This window comes from Gracilinanus agilis, chromosome 5 (assembly GCF_016433145.1).
Source record: "Gracilinanus agilis isolate LMUSP501 chromosome 5, AgileGrace, whole genome shotgun sequence".
Classification (NCBI taxonomy): domain Eukaryota; kingdom Metazoa; phylum Chordata; class Mammalia; order Didelphimorphia; family Didelphidae; genus Gracilinanus; species Gracilinanus agilis.
In genome coordinates, this window is record NC_058134.1 from 9637972 (window position 1) to 9657730 (window position 19759).

General features: G+C 52.8%; 1 protein-coding gene across 2 annotated transcripts in view; it reads right to left on the reverse strand.

The window, feature by feature from the left end:
- The window catches only part of SNX13 (sorting nexin 13), a 73464-nt gene extending 54374 nt beyond the window's left edge, over positions 1 to 19090 (reverse strand). For both annotated transcript variants that reach the window (XM_044678832.1, XM_044678831.1), the window contains exons 1-7: positions 19079 to 19090; positions 11446 to 11558; positions 9660 to 9762; positions 8703 to 8792; positions 7718 to 7839; positions 2441 to 2562; positions 2244 to 2345 (exon numbers count right to left, since the gene is read on the reverse strand). In XM_044678832.1, coding sequence (XP_044534767.1) covers positions 2244 to 2345; positions 2441 to 2562; positions 7718 to 7839; positions 8703 to 8792; positions 9660 to 9762; positions 11446 to 11558; positions 19079 to 19090 — 664 coding nt within the window. The remainder of the gene's footprint in view (positions 1 to 2243; positions 2346 to 2440; positions 2563 to 7717; positions 7840 to 8702; positions 8793 to 9659; positions 9763 to 11445; positions 11559 to 19078) is intronic.
- Positions 19091 to 19759: the final 669 nt, after the last annotated feature.

Below are 19759 nucleotides of genomic sequence, written 5' to 3' on the forward strand. Positions count from 1 at the left end.
ACAACATTCCCAATCACTTTAAAGTCCTACTTATTACTGATTCAGACTATTCCTACCTTTAAAACATGAATTCCATGGCTGCTCCTTACAAATTAGGTATTCCTGAGATCTCTTCTATCCTAAGAAAACCTCTCCAGTTGTCTAACTGTAGCAGCCTGTGATTTGGGTGACAAGCACAAACCAGTACAGATAGACAAAGTATACACTTCTCTACTGTTCTCCAGATAAGATACTGGCCATTAATCATCCCGGGACAAGTTGAATTCTTCAGTTTTAACCACGAATTCACTGAGTGCTTTGTAGGATACAAATTATGAAAGACTTTTAAGTTTTCTCCCCCAGAAAGAGTTCCCATCGTTGACTCTGTCTGACATCCTGAACCATATTCTAATAATACAACGAGCACAAACAAATAGCAGTCTTTTCAGCGTGGGAGGGAACATGAAAGAAATTTTAATAAAAAGCTACAAACTAAAGAAACCATGGAAATGTTTTAGTCAGTTTCTTTCCATTCCTTCTCTTGGGGAATAATGGCAAAGGAAAACACTAAATCCCACATCCTTTTCCACTCTCTTGTCTTTAATAGAATGCACTTCTTACGACAGGGCTACACTGTGGTCTCCATTTCTTAATTCTAAAAGGCCAACCGCAGAAAACTGACCCCAACCCCAAGTCCTGAAAGAAACTAAAGGATAACTATTATTGCCAGTACAAAGTGTGTCCTTCCTCTAAAAAGCCCTGGATTTATATTCCCCCAAACATTTCTTGATAGTAAAGATGGGGCAAAATACAACTAAAAGTTTGCGCACTGATGATATTCAAAAATCAAATTAAGATCAAAAAACCTGAACTTGTATATCACTTGCTCACTTTGGCCAGAGTGCAATTTCTAAAACTGTGTTGAATATTTCACTTTTCAGGAAATATCTACTACATAAAAGAAGCCACATCTATAGTTAAAGCCAAACCCTATTAATGCTAAAGAAACTATCAAACTACTACATGAATCAGATTTCATTTTAAACTTTTGAAACAAAACTAAATGTGACAAGAATATATTAATAATAAAAGTATTTGTGGAATACTACCTACTTTTATCTCACTGGAGTGTGAAAACATCCTGAGGCAGATCCCAAGAGGTACAACTGCCCCTAACAGAGCAATGAAAACCCGAGGCCTTCCCGAAGACTCCCTTTCAGCAGGGTCAATGGCGAGCTGTGAACCCTGACTACAAGTCCAGCTCTCAACCCACTGGCCATGCCATCTAGCAGGAAACTCCAGGTGTCTTTAAGCTCATGTCCTAAAAACAGACTTTATCAGCCATTTCCCAAAATATAAAAATGAAAAATAGGTCTGACTTCCAAATCCTGGCTAAATTCCTCAACAATTCTAATATCTGAGAGGGAAAAAAGGATGATGCCGAGTCCTCATCTAGATGGATCCGTTAAGGGTAAAGGATAGTGAGAGTAATTAAAATTCACAGGTGATGTCGAAACCCAGATGAAGACATGGTTTGAACCTGCCAAGTCCACAAGTCCTCTTATAGCCTCTGGTAAGAGAACTGAGAACTTCTGGCTTTGTCTCCTCTGCCAAGATACCAACAAGGAGGCATGTGGCAAGAAAGGTGGCACCTAGAGGGAAGAAAGAGACCTGGAGACCCTCCACAACTAGTCTATGTCCTCGAACAACCAAAAGCAAGCCAGAATTGTGTGAAGCCATCATTGACTGTTAGTGATACGGCTGCTGGAGCACTGAGCCCAAGGAAGGTGGGCAGACAGGCTGGCACAGACCCTGCCAGAGAACAAAATGGATCTCCATTCCATACAGTTTTGCACCAGATGGCTACTGCCCCCTGAGTAATTGCAGCTTTATAACAGACTGGAGATTCCTTCAAGATTTCTTTTCCGATGTAATGCGTGAATGCTAGAGGTCTTTATCAAGCACAACCCCTCAGGGTGATGTGATGAAGAGAAGACTGGCTCAAAGCCAAAGGCCCTGGGTGTGAATCCAGTCATTGCTTCCACCTGGGAGCTGTGGAACCTGAAGCAAATCACTATGGCCCTGTGGCGTGGGCCTCCAAGGAGGGTTCAGACCGGCTGACTTCTAAGATCCTCCAATGGCTGGAGAGGTCTTTTGGCTCTAGGGCCGAGCTTTGCATTTTCTACCTTTCCAGCTAACTCTCTTCTCTGCCCAGATTAACCCCGGCTATGGCCCTGAGCAGGGTGAGAAGGAGAAAAGGAAACCTTCTTCTTCTTTGGGAGAGGTGCAGACCAGATCACGACAAGTATCCTTCTCCATCTCGACTTCGACTTCAAAGAAGGTCTCTACCAGGTCTTCGGCCGAACCTGCAGAAAGCAAGCACAGAGAGAAGCTGCAGTGCCGGGAGAGCTGTCCGGTGGCCGCTTGGCTGCTCTGCTCACAGGAGGAGGACGAGCACTACCTTTCGCCTGCTCATCCTTCTCTGTGATCTTCTGCTGGGCTTTCCTGAACACTCGCAGATGGGTTCCAAAATCATCCACGATGCGCGTAGTGAAGTAAGGCTGCCAGTCTATCTCCTTTGACCTAATGACAAACACACAGAGAATGCAGGCATTACCAACACCATGCTGGGACCAAGTAACATAAATGATTATGGACAAAAGAGAGGCTCCTGGAAGCTAGGAAAAAAGGTGAGTGGAAATGCATTCCAACTGAGTTCTTTTTGACCTTTTTTTGGGGGGAGGAGGGCAGTCTCAGAGATTGCTCTTTCGCTATTATTTGTGACAAAGGCAATTATTACTTCCATAAAATTCTTACGGGTACTAGTAGCCATAGGAGCAAGTTAACTATTTTCTCTTGGCCTGAGATGTACAAGGAGAAGGTGGGATAAGAATATGCTTTTGATCCCTTTCAACTCCATCTCCTATGTCCAAACTCCTTCCCTATGTAATCTGAACAATCACATAAAGGCTTCGTCAGTATAAGGCATCAAATAAAAAATAAGGCTTGAGATTTTTAAAATAAGGGATAGCTTTTTTTTTTCCTCCTGCTGGGAATATGTATTTGTTTGGGGAAGAACCAATCTGGACCCAGGTAGAAAACTGTGAGAACTCCATGATGTGGAAAATTCTCCCTGCTAATATGGATCAGAAAACTCTCTGTACCTGCCAGAGGCTTGAGGCATCTAAGAGACCAAATGACTTGTCTTTGGTCACCAAGGAACAGGTTTCAGAGGCAAACCTTAAACTCCAGGGCACTGGACCCCAAAGGGCCTTCCCAAACATCTAGAGGCAAAATCAATGGATCATTGTCACAGATGAACCACTTAGCCCAGGATCCAAAACAATTTGCATTTGTCTCTGAAGTTTATTCTAGAACAATGAAATAGAATTCCTTTCCCAATTCTGTTTAGCTTAAAGTCAATTGATAGGCACTTATTAATATTAAAAACTACGTAAAACATATTGGCATACCCTTGGGTAAATGATGAGAAGGCAGGAAGATAGGAAGCAGGGAGAGCAACACCACATGGAAAGGGCCTAGGCTGGAGTCAGAGGACCTGGCTTGGAACTCAGGCTTTGCTCTTTATTCCCTATGGACCTAGGGCAACTCATCTCACTTCGGTGGAAGGTTTTCTCAGAAAAACCCGAAGTGGATGAGATGCTAAGGCTCCCCCAGGTCTACGTCCTGAGAACCATGATGGTGTGAGCTCCTGTCATCTGCTGTTTCTCCAAGCAGGATGGAAAACCCCACTGGACACTCAACAAATACAGATACAGCTCAGACCCAGAGGTCTGAGCACACGGGAGAAGGCTCTCCCACTGTCTGCTGAGCAACGTACCCCTTCTGTAAGCAGAGGGAGTAATAGGAGTGACTGGGAAGAGGAGCACAAATGGACTCCAGCAGAGGGCACTGAAAGCCAGCCTCAGGAGGCTCCAAGTCTCAGCAAGTGGTGGCAGGAATGGACAGTTAGAAAAGATATGGGAATCCCCAATTTGGTTACTCGGAAGATGGAACTCAGGCTTTAAAAAAGCTATAATTAACACAACTTGTAGTTTACTAGTTAGTAAACTAGCAAAGGCTCATAGCCTTTAATAGTAATAATTGATTAGAATACCAAAGTGAAGCATTAGCAATGTAGAATATTCAGACATCACTGAAAAAGCTTGTGGGGAAGGGATAATGGCAGGGAGCCCCAAAGGAAACAATCAGACATCAGGAACTGGACTGTCTAGATGTGCTTCTAAGATCTGCAATGGTCTCAACATACACCAAACCTTTTTAAATTATGTCAATCCTCCGAAACAAAGACCTTTGAGCCCTTCTCTCCTATTCTGAATAACGTATCCCCCACTTCCTCATGTGTGAAGAAAACCTCTCAAAAGTCTCTTACCAAGGGCTTCAACTTTAAATATACCTCCTCTAAGCCAGGGACCTGTAGAAGTTCTCTTTAATTATCAGTTTAAAAATGATTTTCAAATGAGTCCACATTTATCAGTTTTACAAAAATAAGCATATTATTTAGAATAGTTTATTATAGTCCTTGAAAGGAGGTTTATTATAACAGATTTTGAAAAAGAGAGAGAATACCAAAGCGTGAATCAAGCACCATCTGTTCTCTACTCCCTGGTACTTTATTTAATTTGTTGATATTTAAGCCCATGCTGATAATTTCCAATATAATATGTGTTGTGCACAGGCCAGTTCACTACACAGGGAGTATATACCCAAATATTATAAACTAGTGACAATGTATAATTATTAAGGAAAGACCAGAACCAAACAATACTGTTTCCTGCTGACTGGTTACAAATGCCTGTGATGAGGAAGATTTGGGAAAAGGGGAGATTTCACATATCCATTGTTTGAAGGGCGTTGAGTCGAGATGCCCGAAATCAGGGAAATGATTCAAGAACGGAGACAAAGACGGTTTTCAGATTCGGACACAAGTACAGTTTTAGCACACAGATGGCCCGTTATTATTCTCAGATTCCTTTCCAAATATCATTTTACAGTTACAGTATTTCTGTCCAACCACCTCCTGAGATTACTCATCCAATATGCGGCCATCTTCTCTTTGGCTCCCAGGATGTGGCAGAGAAGGGACCCGGTGCTGCCACTTCACACAAGAACACTCGCATCCCACCTTCCCTCAGACACCCCTTCGCTATGGGCCCGACTTCCCACCCAGCACATGAGGGGGAAGGGCTTCTCCACTCCAGGGGGAGCCTGATGACTTGGCACCACCCAGCCCCAGCCCCAGCACCAGCCCCAGCCCCAGCGCCTGCGCTGTCCTCGGTGCTCCCGGAGCAGCAAGGACACACAACAAGCTGTCCCTGGTCACGGGGAGCTCTGCGGCTCATGGTCTTGGCTGACCAGAAGCCAAGGAAGCTCGAGGGACTAGAGGCCGGGCCTCCTGACCTCCACTCGGGGAGTTGGAGGTCCCAAACCAAGAGCTTCCTCAAGTGGTGAGCGGGAGATCCCGGAGCAGAGAGGAGATGCATGCTCCAAAGCTCCCAAAGGGACCCCATCCTGTGGGTCCATCTCTCCTCTCTAGGCTGCAAGTGCCCCTCTCTCCTGGCTCTCTTCCCATCTGACTGCTCCTCCTGGGCTCCAGATGACTCCATCTAACCAGTGCCCCTCTGGGCTCCGTCCCGGGCCCTCTCTCTCTCCTCCGTCCATACTAGCTCACTTGGAAACCTCATCAGCTCTGGGCTGTTGACTCTCTGCTGGCCTCCGATGGTCTTTCTCAGAGCTCTCAAACAGGATGTCCAGCATCCGATACAGGAGTCACCCTCTCGCTCCTGACCCCCCTGCCTTCCGATGGTCATCCAGGCCTCCAGGCCCCATCCTAGAACCTCCCCATCACTCGTCTCCCACTAGACATCTGCAGTCATCTGGTGCAGGTCTGCCTCCCTCAATTTCCTCCTCTGTCCATCCTCCATTCAGCCTCCAAAGTGGTCTTCCTGAACCAGTCTGACCTCCCTCCCAACTCCCAGTGGCCCCCTGGTCTTTGGGGTCCAAAACAACCCCCCGCCGTGTGGCCTCCAACCCTGAGCTCTTCTCCCATCTGACTCCCCATTTCTCCATCTGATGGCCTCCAGGACGTCCCACACACGAGATGGCCGTCTCTGGGCTCTAGGCATCGTCCCCCCGCTGAGCTCCCTCCTCCAGCCGCCCATGGTTCCAGCACCTCCCCCCATCGGCTCTGTCTGTCTCCCCCTTCCAGCGTGAGCCCCGGGCTTGGCACACAGGAGGGGCTTCACAGCTCCCAAGAGGCCAGAACGGAGGCCTGTGCTGGGCCCGACGCTCCCTGACCCTCACGCAGGGACGGCCAGCGTGCCCACGATCTCGGCAGAGCCCTGCAGGAACGAGCACGGACAAAGTTGGATGTTCCCAGCCCAGGGCTGGGGTTGGGGGCCCTGGTGGGGTGCCCCAAGCGCAACCTCACTATTTATGGAATGGCTGCCAGCTGTCCGGGGGTCTCTCCCCACCTCCCGCCCCTCCAGCTAAGGGTTCTTCCCAATTCTTCACACCTGCCTGAACGGCCATTTATCCCTCCCTCCCTCCATCCACCTCGCTTCATTCCTTCCCAGACCTGAAGCACCGGGCTGCGCCGAGTCAGGCTCACAGGCCCGGCCGGCCACTGACCTGCTGCTTCCCACTGAGCCACCCGAGGCCCTGCCAGGAGCCATCCCGGAGCCCCTCTCCACGCCGCGCTCGTGGGGCCCAGCAGCCCCTCTACAAAGGCTCCTGGGCAGCACTCTGGCCGCTCCCCTGTGTTTTTCACTTCTCCCAGGGCCTCCTCTGCCTCGCTGCTGCAGCAGATGACTGGCCCACAGGACAAAGTCTAGGGCAGTGGGGTGGGGGGGTGGACCAGCTCAGAGGAGAGAAGAGCCTCTCCCCCATCCCTGCCCCCCGGAGACCTCCTCACTTTACACTGGCGGGGAGTCCCTGGTTGAGGCAGGAGGTAGAAGCCGCCCATGCCCGTGGCAGCGCTCGCTCGCAGGGGGAGCTCCGGCTGCCGCCATGGGTCAAGGCCAGCGACATCTCGGGGCGCCTGGGGTTCCCGCTCAGGACAGCCTCCTGCAGTTTGGGGACTTGGTGCCCAAAGAGGCCTCGGCCCGAGCCTGGGGAGGGGCCCATCGTCACCACCCGGGACGGAAATGGGGCTGAGCCCGCGGCGTCCCCAGTGCGACTGCTGACTGTTGGGCAGGAGGAGACTCAAGCCTAGAATTCATAGAAAAGAGCAGGCGGGGAGCCTCCGGGGGGATTCCTGGAGGAAGGCCTGAGCAAGCCAGGCCGGTGGATGGGGCGGAGGGGTCAGGAAGGGAGGACGCGTGACCCCGGGCTCCTTCGTGGGCCTCCATCAGGCCCCTCCGCGTTCAATGGGCCGAGCCATTTCTCAGCCAAGAGCCTCGGCCCAATGGGGATGGGACTAAAAGTGGCTCCCCCAGGATCGAAGGAGCCTTCTGTAAAGTGGGCTGGACCGGAGGGCTCCTGCTGACCACAGGCGACCCCTGGGACCCTTCTTCCAAGCCTCCCAGAAAGCTTCGCAGCCTGCAGAGCACTTACAGAGCGCCCGACTCTCCCAGCAGCCCCACAAGGCCGGCCCTTCTCTCCATTTCCCAGCTGGGGACACTGAGGCACAGGAGGCTGCCGGGCCACAGCCTCAGGCCTCCTGACCCCACGGGCGGCCGCGTGCCCACACTCCGAGGTGGCACCCCGAGTAGCTCACCTGGTAGAAAACTGGATGAGGGCGTTCTGGAGCGTCTGCCGGATTTCGAGGAGGAAAGACTCATCATCGCTCAGCGTGTAGTACCAATACTGGACGTAGTCCCGCAGGGAGAACTGGATGACCTGCGAGGACACGGAAAGCGCAGGCACGTGTTGGGCCTGGGCCGAAGGACGCTCCTGGGTCCGGCCCGGCCTTCCCTGCTGGCTCCTCCCCAGGAGGGAGCTCGAGCCCACGGGCGCCGCACCGGCCAGCGGGGCACAGACGCCAAGAGGCCGGCCGAGGCGGCGTCCCGGCTCGGGCTTCCAACTCGGGCTCTCCCCGTCGGCCAGGTGAGTGCACGGCCAAGCAGAGCCGGCACAACAGCCCTCTATGCTGCCCCGAAGGACACGAACAACCACACTGGATCGTCCCGATGATGGCCTGAAGGGAACCTCTAGGAGGGACACGTTGGAAAAAAGGATTTCTAACTGTAGAAGGCATTAAGCCACATAAGCTGTTTTTTTCACTCAATTATCTGGCATCACAAGCAGTGGCCAAGGGGGCTCCCTGGCTGCCCAGAAAGGATTCCAGCAGAAAGAGGGGGCAGCAGAGGGGCTCCTCCCGAGAAGGGCCCCTGGCCGGTGTCCTATCAAAGAGCCAAAGTCTCTGGCCATAGTGAAAAGGAAGAGCTCCAAGCCAGCAATGGCTCTACATCCTGGGACACTGGCTCTCCCACGGCTTCCTCAGACTGGGCCCACTTCCTGTGGGAGGTGTCTGCAAAAGTTCATATAAAGGAGAGGCGCAGGCCTGGGTGCCTTTTCCCCAGAACCGAGGGGAGCCTTTGGTCCCAGCTAACTGCTGCATATCTAACTCCCAGCCTTCCCCAACCCAAATAAACCCAGTTAAATATCCCCATAGTCTAGCCTGGGATCCTCCTGCTTTCTCCCCTCCTCCCCCCTTTTGCAACACACGATGGGGGACGCTGATCCCACTCTGGGACACTTACTTGCTGGAGAGGCTCATCGATGATGTTGGCACCCGTCAATCTGCGATCAATCTTGATCGTCCGAGCTTCCCGTCTCATTTCTTCTAAGCACTAAGAGAAGGCATCACACATTACAAGATTCCCTTAATTCAACACAAATATCCAACTCATCACCGCAATTCTCCTCCACTGCAGTTTTTTTTAATTGAGTATTTTATCCAAAAATAAGTTTCTACAAAGTTAATCATGACTGTGCTCGGATGCAAACTCGATTCTCATCACGGCCGTCACTTACAAACAGAAGGAAACGACCTCGAAGGCACCGTATCTTCATGTGCCAAAAAAAACCAAATTACTCTTCATGAGGAACTTAAGGGGAACAAAATGGGGGTGGGGGGCTTCACTCCCCAGATCCTGAGGATCACGAGCATCTTCCTTTAAACTGCTGTCACTGGCATTCGTGTCAGCAGAATAGATGGAGTTTGTGGCATCTTTGGGGAATTTCAAGGCAAACTGAAATAGTCCTTTTACTCTGAACTCTCCTCTAGCCAAAGTTCTTCCCAAAATCATTGTGGAAACCAATGGGGCACAGAGACCAGGGCCAGGACAGCGGGGTGCCTGGAAAGGAGGCCCCGAGGGAGCAGAAGGCCCCAGGGGGAGGGAGGGGAGCCCCAGGGGAACCATATCCTCGGGGCCTCGCAGGCTTCTCCAACACACAAAGGAACGGAAGACGAGAAGGATAATTCCAAAGTAGGAAGAACAAGCTCAGAATTCAAGCAGGTCTCACTCAACAAGGCCGGCCTCCCTGCCAAGGGAGAAGCGAGCCCGGCAGCCCCCCACAGCCCCCCGCAGCACCTTGAAGCCCCCCGCAGCCCCAAGGCCCAGCTCCACTGACTTCCTGTCCATTTGTCGGGGACCAGGAAGATGCGCGGGTTTCCTCCAGAAGGGGCAGAGCCGCCCCCCAGCAGCCGCACTCACCTTGGGAATCCCTGTGGAGGTCGGGGGGAGGAAGGAGTGCTCACACTGCTCCAGGTACTTCTCGGAAGTGGTTCTTCCAAACAGGAGGGTGACCACGAAGCCCCTGGGGGAGAAGAGCCGCTCAGGCCGGACACTCGCCTCGGCCCACCAAAGAATTCCCTTCAGACCCATCTGTTCCACGCAAGCCTTCCCTTCCCCAGAGCTGCTCAGAAGGAGGAGGGGGGAGGGGAGGGGGGGGGCGATAACCATCTGCCCCTCCCCCAACACCACGCCTGCCCTGAGATTTGCCAAAACTTCTCCAAATGCTGACAAGTTTGGAGAAAATTATAATCGAAGAGCAGCGCAGTCTGGGGAAAGCAGGCTCCGAGCCGTGCTGCGCTTTGGTTGGTCAGGGCAGAGGCCGGAGAGACAGCCCTGAGGGTCCTCCTACGGGAGAAGTTCCTGGCTCCATCCCCTGCCACGACAAGGAACTGCCCAGTGGGCTCAGCCTGGGGCCAGAACAAGGCCAGAATTCTGACTCTGGTCCACAGAACTTGGACATTCTGCCTCACCTGGTTCTGCTCAACCTGGTACTCTGAGCATCACCTTTTTACAGACGGGGAAACTGAGTCCATGGGTTCAAAGATGTGTTCAAGTCTGGACTTGAACTCGGGTCTTCCTGCCCCCGGGCCCTCAGACTATTAGGATCACTGACTCTGCAAAGGAGAACACTCAAAACCCGGCTGGCGTCCGACGGGCCGCCCTCCCGAACTTGCCTGAATCGGGGTCCTGCTGAACTCGGCGGGGTCAGGCCCAAAACACAGTTTTAAAAGCTGTCTACGAGGGCAGCTGGAGCGAGGATGAGGCCAGCCGTGCTCTGGTGGGGCCTCTCGAGGGCCCCGTGAAGGGGGTGGCAGAGAGGGACGGCCCAGAGCCCTCGAAGGCCACGCCGCCTCCCCTCCCCCGTGTGCTGGGCTCACCAATCCTCCCCCGGAGGCACTGTCCTCGGCACTTCCCAAGGCCTCACGGGAGGCAGGAGCTCTCATGGCCCCCTCTGCAGAGGAGGAAACGGAGGCAAGCTTCACATCCAGCGAGGCTCTGAGGCTGGATTCGAACTCAGGTCTTTGGGACTCCGCTGCCTGGGTGATGGATGGGCCTTCCCTCCCCTTGGCAGCCATTCCCTCTGGTGGACACAGATCAAACTCTTCTCCACCCTGGCCCGTCAGCACTCGGGAAAGTTCTGAATTCAAAATGTCCCAGAGCCGGGCGAGCGCGTCTGACCACAGTGGCTGCAGCCACTCAGACTCGGCCTTCGGCTTTCCTGGGGCTCCGTCCGGGGGCCTGCGACTGCCCTGAACGAGTCTGTGGGTCAGGCCTGGCCTCGGTGCCCATGGCGGTCAGGGCTCAGCCAGGGCCTTCTTTGGCCCGCGCTCTGGTCAGAGGGACCATCCGAAGCACCTGATGCCCTCCTAGGCTGGACGGGACGCCTCTGCCCAGTGGAGGCCCCGCAGACGCCGCCGAGGATACGCCACAAGGGAACACAGGCCCGAGCGATAAACGAGCGGGCACGTTGGGGGGGGGGGGGGTTAGACGAGGGCAGGAAGTTGCCCCCCCCCCGCCGGGCACCCGAGCCCTGAGAAAAGGCCCAGCAGAGCCTCTCAGCTGGGGGTTGTTTTAGGGGTCCGCCAGGCCGGGCTCCTCTGGGCAGGGGGCCCTGGCAGCGCTGTTTCTGAGGGCCTCAATTGCCGCCATTTGAGCAGCCCCCCCCCCCAGGGTTGGGGGCCCTCAAGACAGAGCCGGTACTTACCCGCCCACAAAGCAGAGGACGTAGAAGGCAAAGTAGAAGATGGCGAAGGGTCCGAACGTGACAAGGAAAAGCACGAGGCCGAGGCTTCCCCATCCCCATATGGAAAGGCTGGCCTGGAAGGGACAAAGAGCAGAGCGTGAGGGACAGCCAGGACGCGGCCACGTTTGGCCTCTCCCCAGCGCGTCCTGCACGGTGGCCTCCTCCCTCCCGTGCCCACAATGCCCGGCCCTGACCACGTCCTTTGGCCCCCCGAGCCCAGGCTCACTCTGGGCTCCCTCCACACCCCAAGCCCCACAGCAGGGGGAGCCGCTCTGTCCCCGAAGGACAAGGAGCAGCCGCTGCCATTTACAAGCCGCCTTCCAGCCTCCAATCAGGGCTGTGAGTGGTAAAGGTCAGGCCATGGGGTGAGGGGACGTGTCCAAAGCCAGATTTGAACCTAGGACTGCCTGTCTGCAGGCCGAGCCTCTTGCTGGCTCCTGGGCCCGTCCCCAGGAGCTGCCACTCGGATCCCTACCAGACAGCAGGCAAAGGAAGGCCCGGGGCAGGGGTGGGGGGGTGAATGACCTGCCCAAGGCGTGAGGCCAAAGGCTGAGGGCTGGACAGGCAGAGCCGGCCAGGATGCCCGCAAGTGCCTGTGTGGCTGCAGAGAGACCCCAAGGCCAGGCTCCAGCCTGCCTCCTCCTGTCCGGGGCTCTCTCTGAGCGGGGCCATCCCTGAAAGACGGGCCTCTCAGACCAGGCCTCGGGCAGGCCGTGTCCCGGGGTCTTTGCCAAGGGAGGCACCGATGGGGGCCAAGGGACGTCCGGGTTCCCCCAAAGCCCTGCGGCCCCACCAGGAGGAAGAACTCTGACCATCCCCTCAGATGGGCGCTTCGGCCCAGGCCCAGCTCTGACCGGTGACCCAAGTGTTGCTGATGAGGGCAGGAAGGCCCTTCTCGGCCCCTCTCCAGGCCTGGCTCCAGCCTCAGGACTTCCTCTTTGGGGTACAGCAGCAGCTTTGGCCTGGGGGATCTCACTGTCCCTGTCTGGCCTTCCTCAGCCCCGGGCTCCTCCCAGAGGCCAGAAGGTGAAGCCGCAGCCCACAGGCTCCGCCACCTCCTCCCTTTCACCCTGTTCATCCCTTGCCTCTGGCCAAAGGTTCTGGCCTATAAACAGGAGCTGAGTGGCTGGGTGACCTACTCTGGGGCCTCCAGGCTAAGGTCCAGCCTCCGGTGCTTTGTCTGGCCTCAGACTGGCCCCGCTTCCCCCAATCCCAGGGATGGGGCCTGGCGTGGCCCCCCACATCATCCCTCTTTTCTCAGCGAGGTCAGCCCCAGGCCTGCCCTCTTCCTGCCCTGGCGTCTACCCCAAGGCTCTCCTTACTGTGGCCACGTCTAGACAGCAGCCCAGGACGGCCCAGCGAAGAGACCGAGAAGGGCCCACGAACCCTGGAGCAGCCTCAGACAGAGGCCTAAGAGAGTGTGTGTGTGTGTGTGGGGGGACAGGACTCTCAGCAAGTCACCTGCCTCAGTTTCCTTCTCCGTAAATGGGGGCGGATCTAGGTGACTCAGAGAGACAGGTCTAGAGACAGCTGGTTCTGGATTCAAATCTGGCCTGGGGCACTTCCTCCCTTTGAGACCCAGGACCAGTCACTTCCCAGCCCTTCCTGCTCTTCTGCCTCAAGGCTGGTCTCACTGCTGCTTGGGACCAGAGACAGAAAGGAAGCCCAGAGGCAGGCTCCGCCCAAAGCCCCGCCCTTTCCGGCCCCGCCCTCTGCGGGCCCCACGGAGGAGCCATTGTAGGCCTGAGAGGGGGCAGCAGAGCTGCCTGAAGGGCCCTCTGAGCGGAGATGAAGCAGAAACAGCTCCTGAGCGATGGACTACTAGTGGGGGGTTTAATGCTGAGTCTTTCTCAAACCCGCCCTCTCAGAAGGGACACCGGCGCCAAGGCACAGGAGCCGGAAGTGCCTGACCCAGGGTCACACAGCTGGGGAGCATCCGGGTCACATGGGAGCCCAGGCCCTCCTCTCTGGGCCTGGCGCTCTACCCACTGAGCTTCCCAGCTGCCTCCAAGGTTAAAGTTCTAATGACATATTTGCATTTTACATCTTTAAACACAGTGGCTCTTCCCTCTCTCCATGAATCCCATCTAACTGGGCCCAGAGCGCGTCTCTTCCTGGAGGCCCTCGGGCGGCTTTCTGTCCGGTCGCGTCTGCCTCTCGATGAGCCGCGGAGGCTTTCTCTGCCCAGACTCTGCAGCAGCTCCTTCGGCAGCTCATTGCATAGAAGAGGGGCCAGCAGGGTCACGTGGCAGGCCTGAACCCCGCCCCTCCCCACCGGGCGCCACCACGCAGGGAGAAGCCTTCTGGGACAGAGCCAAGTCCGAGTGCCCGGAGCATCTCTGGGGGCCTACGGTGGCTTCAGAACTAAATCCCGGCCCAGCGTTGCGTTGGGTCTTGAGGTTCAGTTCTGGGCGACACAATCTAGGGAGAACGTTAACCTGGGTTGGGGGGAGGAGTGACAGGACGAGAGAAGCGTCCATCGATGGCTCTGCGGACTAAAGCCTTCATCTCCGGTTGTGACCCAGAAGGCAGAACTGGGGGGGGAGGGGGGGGGAAAGGGAAGGCTTGATGGCCGGAGCAGTCTTTCTGCAGAGGCTGCAGGAGCCTGGGGCCAGCTCGTGCCCGAGATTCTTCTTTCTTCTTTCTCTTCGGCCAGACCCGATGGCGGCGTGGAAAACCTTCATGTATCACAAACCTCTTCCATTTCTCTGCGTTTCTTATCCATAAAATGCGGGGGTTCAACTAGATAAACTAGCCACATGGAAAAATGGCTTTAAAACCCCCCTGATTAGAGAAATGCACATGAAAGCGACACCACCAGATTGGCTAGGACTGCTGGTGCTGGAGGGCCCAGGATGCATTGTTGGTGGAAGTCTGCCCCAAAGCTCTTCCACTGTGCACACTGTATGACCTAGCAAAGCACTCCTAGGCCTACAACACACCTGGAGACCAAAGAGAGAAAAAAAAGAACTCCCGTTAAAAAATGTGTATATCAGAGTTTTGGGGGAATGGCTGAACAAGGTGCATCATATGAATGGGATGAAATACGGAAGGAAAAAGACAGAGGAAGGCAGATCAATGGCTAGGAGAAGTCAGTCAACTTGTCTGGGGTATGAGGGAGATCTGTTCATGGGTTTTAAGCCTTAAACTTTTAAGGGGTAGTGAAGGTACTGGTAGACAGAGAGAAGTTGAAAACAGAGAAGATGATGGTCAAAGGGGAAAACTACTTGTCTTCTGTTCCAAGTGCAGGAAAGGAGAGATCAGAAAAAGCACTCGGGTGAAGGATAAAATGGGGGAGGTAGAAGGCCTCACTATGAATCACCCCCATTTTTTCAGCTAGTTATCAGGCAAGGTCCTTTCCTCAGGCGTAGATGGCCTCCAAGGGGGAAAGATTAGTTTATTAGAGAGTCAAAGTCCTGGCATGCAGCAGTAGAGAATGAGAAATAAGTACTATCAAGGCCAATCTTGTGACCTCCTCCATCAATGTTCAAGCCACTTCTTCCTGCCCCTTCATTCCGTCTTGGAATTCTCCAGCTCCAGCCCTTCCTGCTAGGTGTATCCTTAATACTTAATTAATTACTACCTAATCTTCCTCACAACCGTACAGAAGGACGAATGGAGAGGGATGACAAAGAGCAAGCAAGAGGAGTTGTACAAAAAGGGACAGACACTAAAAAAATAAATCCATGGAGAGCTCCACTCTCCGCCCACCTTTGTCTTCCCAGCAAAAGTTTTAAATCACAATGTCTTGCCCGAGTGTCCTATATGTCTATGCCGCCATCCTTGCCCACCCATCCAAAAAGCGGTACTGAAAGTTAAGAGGGCAAATCTGCTTGTCCTGAAAAAGGTCTCCAGATAGAATGGAAGGTGCCAGCCTCAGTGTGGCAGTGCTATCATTAAGGACATGCGGGATTTCCATCAGTCACTACTCCCTTCCTGGTGTACATCATGGACTCACAAAGACTTGATTTCACTTCTCTGGGGCAAAAGTCAGTCCCAAGCCAGAGCCTCGCTTTTCCCACCAGGTTACTAAGAAACTTCCTGGAGAAGTTCTTGACCTGGACTCAGCACACAGGCAGGCAAATGTAAACAGGACAAGGAAATCCACGCGCAAAATACCAAGTTCTGGCTTCTTCCTCTGCTCAGAGGCTGACTCGCTCCACGGCCGGAGCAAACTCCTCCGCCTCTGGGGACCCAGAAAAGGGACGAACACAGGATGTCTACCAGAAACTTTAGAGCATTTCAGCAGCCAGTGAGCACCAAGCACTTTAGAATCAGGAAACGCCATCGAGGCCCCAGGAGGGCCCCTCCCCAATAAAGTAGGGACATGAATGCCTCCAAGGTGGGTGTGGATCCCAAAGGAGAGACTCTAACTTTAGCTCTCTGCGCCATAGCACAAGATCCAAGGCTTCGACACAGTCCCGTATCTCTGAACTATTCACCTACCTTCAGAGACCAAAGCAGTGTTTCAAGTACTTGGTGCTCAGTGCTAATGCTCAGAAAAGTGCCTCCAAATGCCGGGGTTTTCCACAGTTCCCAAGTCCCATGGCAGCTTCCCAATAGGAGCAATTCCCTGAGCTCCATCCGGCCTGGGAAATGCCATTCCAAACCCTCCAGGCTCCCAGTGCCAGTACTGTGCTGTGCTGTGCTGGGGGGACACAAAGCACGAACCTGCCTCGATTCCCCCCATCTACCTTCCCAGCCACACCTGACGATCTGCTCGCCCCACCCACAGACCACTCTCCCAAGTGGTCTCCTCACAGTCTCCCACCTCCATGTGTCTGCTCTCACTGTGCCCTCCCTCTCCTTCTGGGACTCTGCAGCTCCCCTTAACACGCAGCTGTGCCACAGGCAGAGGGGCTGGGTTCCAGGCTCTGAGCAACCCCTGAACTTGGTGCCATTCCATTCTATTCAAGGATAGAGTGAAGCAGAGGCCATCCACAGCAGAGCACGGGGGAGGCTGAGCAGAGCAGGGGGAGTCAGGATCAAAGGGGGAGTAAAAGGTCACTTCAGGGAGGGCAGGGAGACTTGGTGCAGGACAGCTAATGAAAGCGGGTGACGCGTCTTGGAAGGCTGCACCAACAATGGGGAAACCCAGCCTCCTCCCAAAGGTCACCCCAGCTATGTCTCAGACTCGGTGAGGCAGACAGAAGAGTTCAGAAGGGCCCCAGCACACCTGCTGACCTTGGCTACAGAGTTACCCTGGGAAATTCCTTGGACTTCATCCTGCCAAAAGGACTCTGGGTGACATGGCCAGACACCCAAGTCGTCCCAACCCCTCTGGAACACCTCTGATAGTAAGAAAGATAATGAGGAACAGTATCATGCTGAGACAAGGTCCCCCTGTCCTGTGTCTCCCCACCAGCTGCAGACACAGTGGGTGCTCCTGGAGAAACGACGGCTTCCCTGACCCACAGGAGTGCCAGTCCCTGTCTTCTCTGCTATGCCAACATTAACATTCTATCTGGTAAAATGTCTTTTGATCCAACACACACAATTAAAATGAGATGTAGAAAGACTTACAGCAATTCAAGCTCAGGCTTCAGACCTAACAGCTTCTGAGTTAATTCTTTTTTTTTTTTTTTAAATTTTTTTTTTAAACCCTCACCTTCGGTCTTGAAGTCAATACTGTATATTGGCTCCAAGGCAGAAGAGTGTAAGGGTGGGCAATGGGGGTCAAGTGACTTGCCCAGGGTCACACAGCTGGGAAGTGTCTGAGGCCGGATTTGAACCTAGGACCTCCCATATCTAGGCCTGACTCTCAATCCACTGAGCTACCCAGCTGCCCCTTTCTGAGTTAATTCTAAATACTCGTCTAGACCCAAAGTACTCTCTGCTGCATCTGGAAAGACGTTTCATCTAGTTAAGGTATATGATGAAGGTCCAAGAGACAGAGAGCACATGCAGCCCTGGGAATCAACAGACCCAACTTCTCTTCCTAACTCAATCCCCAACTAGTTCTACAGACTTGAAGAAATCCTTCTCGCAGCTCAATTTCCTCAACTCTAATAATGAAAGGACTTTTACTAGATAATTTATAAGGTTCCTCCAAGCCCTAAAATCCTATGATTGTGGTTCTACATCTTAAGAAAAAACTGTCTTCTGTTATCCTCAGCCCCCATCCTTGTGCCCTCATCCTCCCACACCGCTCAAAAAAAAAGTCCTAGTATTGTCTTAGCCAAAAGAGCATCCCTGTGCCAGAGAGATAATGCTCAAGTACCAGAGGTTCTCTAGAGCAGAAATGCTCTTTTTCTTTCCCTGGCAAAGATTGTTTTCTAACTGTAAGCTAAGAGGGACTCTTCTGTCTCATTCTCCATTGAATGCTAACATAACTGTCATTTCTATTGACTTCAAAGTTTACAAAGTTCTTCAGATGACTATCTCAGTTTAGGCTTGGATTGAGCATCATTCAGAGTTTGGCATTGCAAGTCTCACTGTCTCACCATCGCGAGGAATCTGAGGTTCCCCAAGGATGACTTGCCCATGGCCACACCCCACTAAGAGTTAGGAGCAGGATTCACACTCAGCTGGGCCAGGCTAGCCCAGTCCTCAGTTCCCCCACCAGCACTCTGCCCAGAAACAAAACTTGTTTATACACTTTCACATGTGAAGCCCCCAAACCAGGACTAGACTACTACTAAAGCCATTCTTTCCTCAAGACCTGACATTTTCAACAATGCAGGCAATCCCAAAAGACAACAGCCACACCAGGCAAATGACCAACCACCTCGAAACGGCTGCCCCAAAGGGATGACCTCGTGATCCAAGGAATTTCCCTTCCCTTCCCAGTCCTCAGCGGAAGCATGGAATTTTCCTCTCCTCAACCAGACACTACCTGGATCTGTTCCTGAGGCAAGGCAAGGCAGGGCTTCAGGGGTTCTGGCCAAGGTCTCTAAATAACCGCGGTCTGATTCTTCTGTGAGAGCTAGATGAAACCTCTCATTTGTGGCCTCAAAAAAGCCTTATCAGCTTCCCCCATTCCTTACAGTATCTCTACAGGCAGTGTGATAAGCAAAAGGGGAATGAGAGGAAGAACAATCAAAATGCTCAGAACACCCAGTTCCCTGAGGCTTCGGTCAGGGCCACAGAGAAAAGTGGCAGCTTAGTGGAGCCCATTTGGGTTTCTGGGTCACGGGTCCCCTTTGAACCCAGCTCTGAAGCTCCCGAGACTCTGGTCACAGCTCGACACATCCCTGGGTCTCAGTTCCCAGACCTAATGGCACCACAGGATTTCTTCTGGCCCTAAATAAGTTTCCACATTCTGCTCTGCAGCAATAGGAGAGGAACAATTTTCCAGGGAAGCAGAGAAACCAATCCTGGGGCTGTCCACAGAAGGGCTTAGGAGAGGCATAACGAGCTGGTTTCCATGGCAACAGGCCTGGGCCCTACAGAGTCCTAATCCAACCTCCTATTGTACCTCCTGTCCACCAGGTGCGTCTCAGATTTACAACAAGCTAAATGAGCTTCTGTAGATGCCCACCCATCATCCAGGTCCAAGTTTTACTGGGAAATAGCTGGACACGCAAACTTTAGAACACAACTAAGCAGTCTTATAAGTTAAGTACTGCCTAGTCAAACTACCATTAGCCACTGCTTCAGTAAGCATCTGGGGGAACCAAAACATTCCACACCTAAAGGTGGCAAAGGAAATAAGGCCATTTTCCATGAACATGGGATGGGCCATAAAAGATCCCAGAATTTCATTATGGAAGGATTGCGCGTGTGTGTATACACACACACACATATATATAAATAAAGATGACCAAAGTTGTCCCTCACAGTATTATGCTATTCCCATTTCCTTTTTTTCCTTTTAAATTTCATTTTGCACAGACACGCAGTATGGTATTCTATTAGCAGGAACTTGGTTTTCACACCAATCTCTTACCAGAGGCAAGTCACTTTTTCTTTACTTCTTCTACAGGGAGAGTACAAGTTTTAACCTGTATATAACTACCCACAGGGCTATGGGTAAAGATCAAATGAGAATGCCAGGTAGTGGTAGTGGTGGTGGTAGGTGGTGGTGGCGGTGGTGGTAGTAACAGTAGTAAAGAATTTAACATTTCTAAATGTATTTCTATTTCTAAAAAAGCTTCTTTTATCACACAGTACGGAAATGTTAACATGAAGACAAACAAAGGCCCATACTTTACCACAGTTTACCAAAATTAATTTGCAAAGTACATAGAAATCGTATAGTTATACAGTTTCAGGGTCTGCCTCTCTTTGTAAAATGCTGACCTTTAGCTTGTTTTGCTTCTGCCAAGTCAGCATG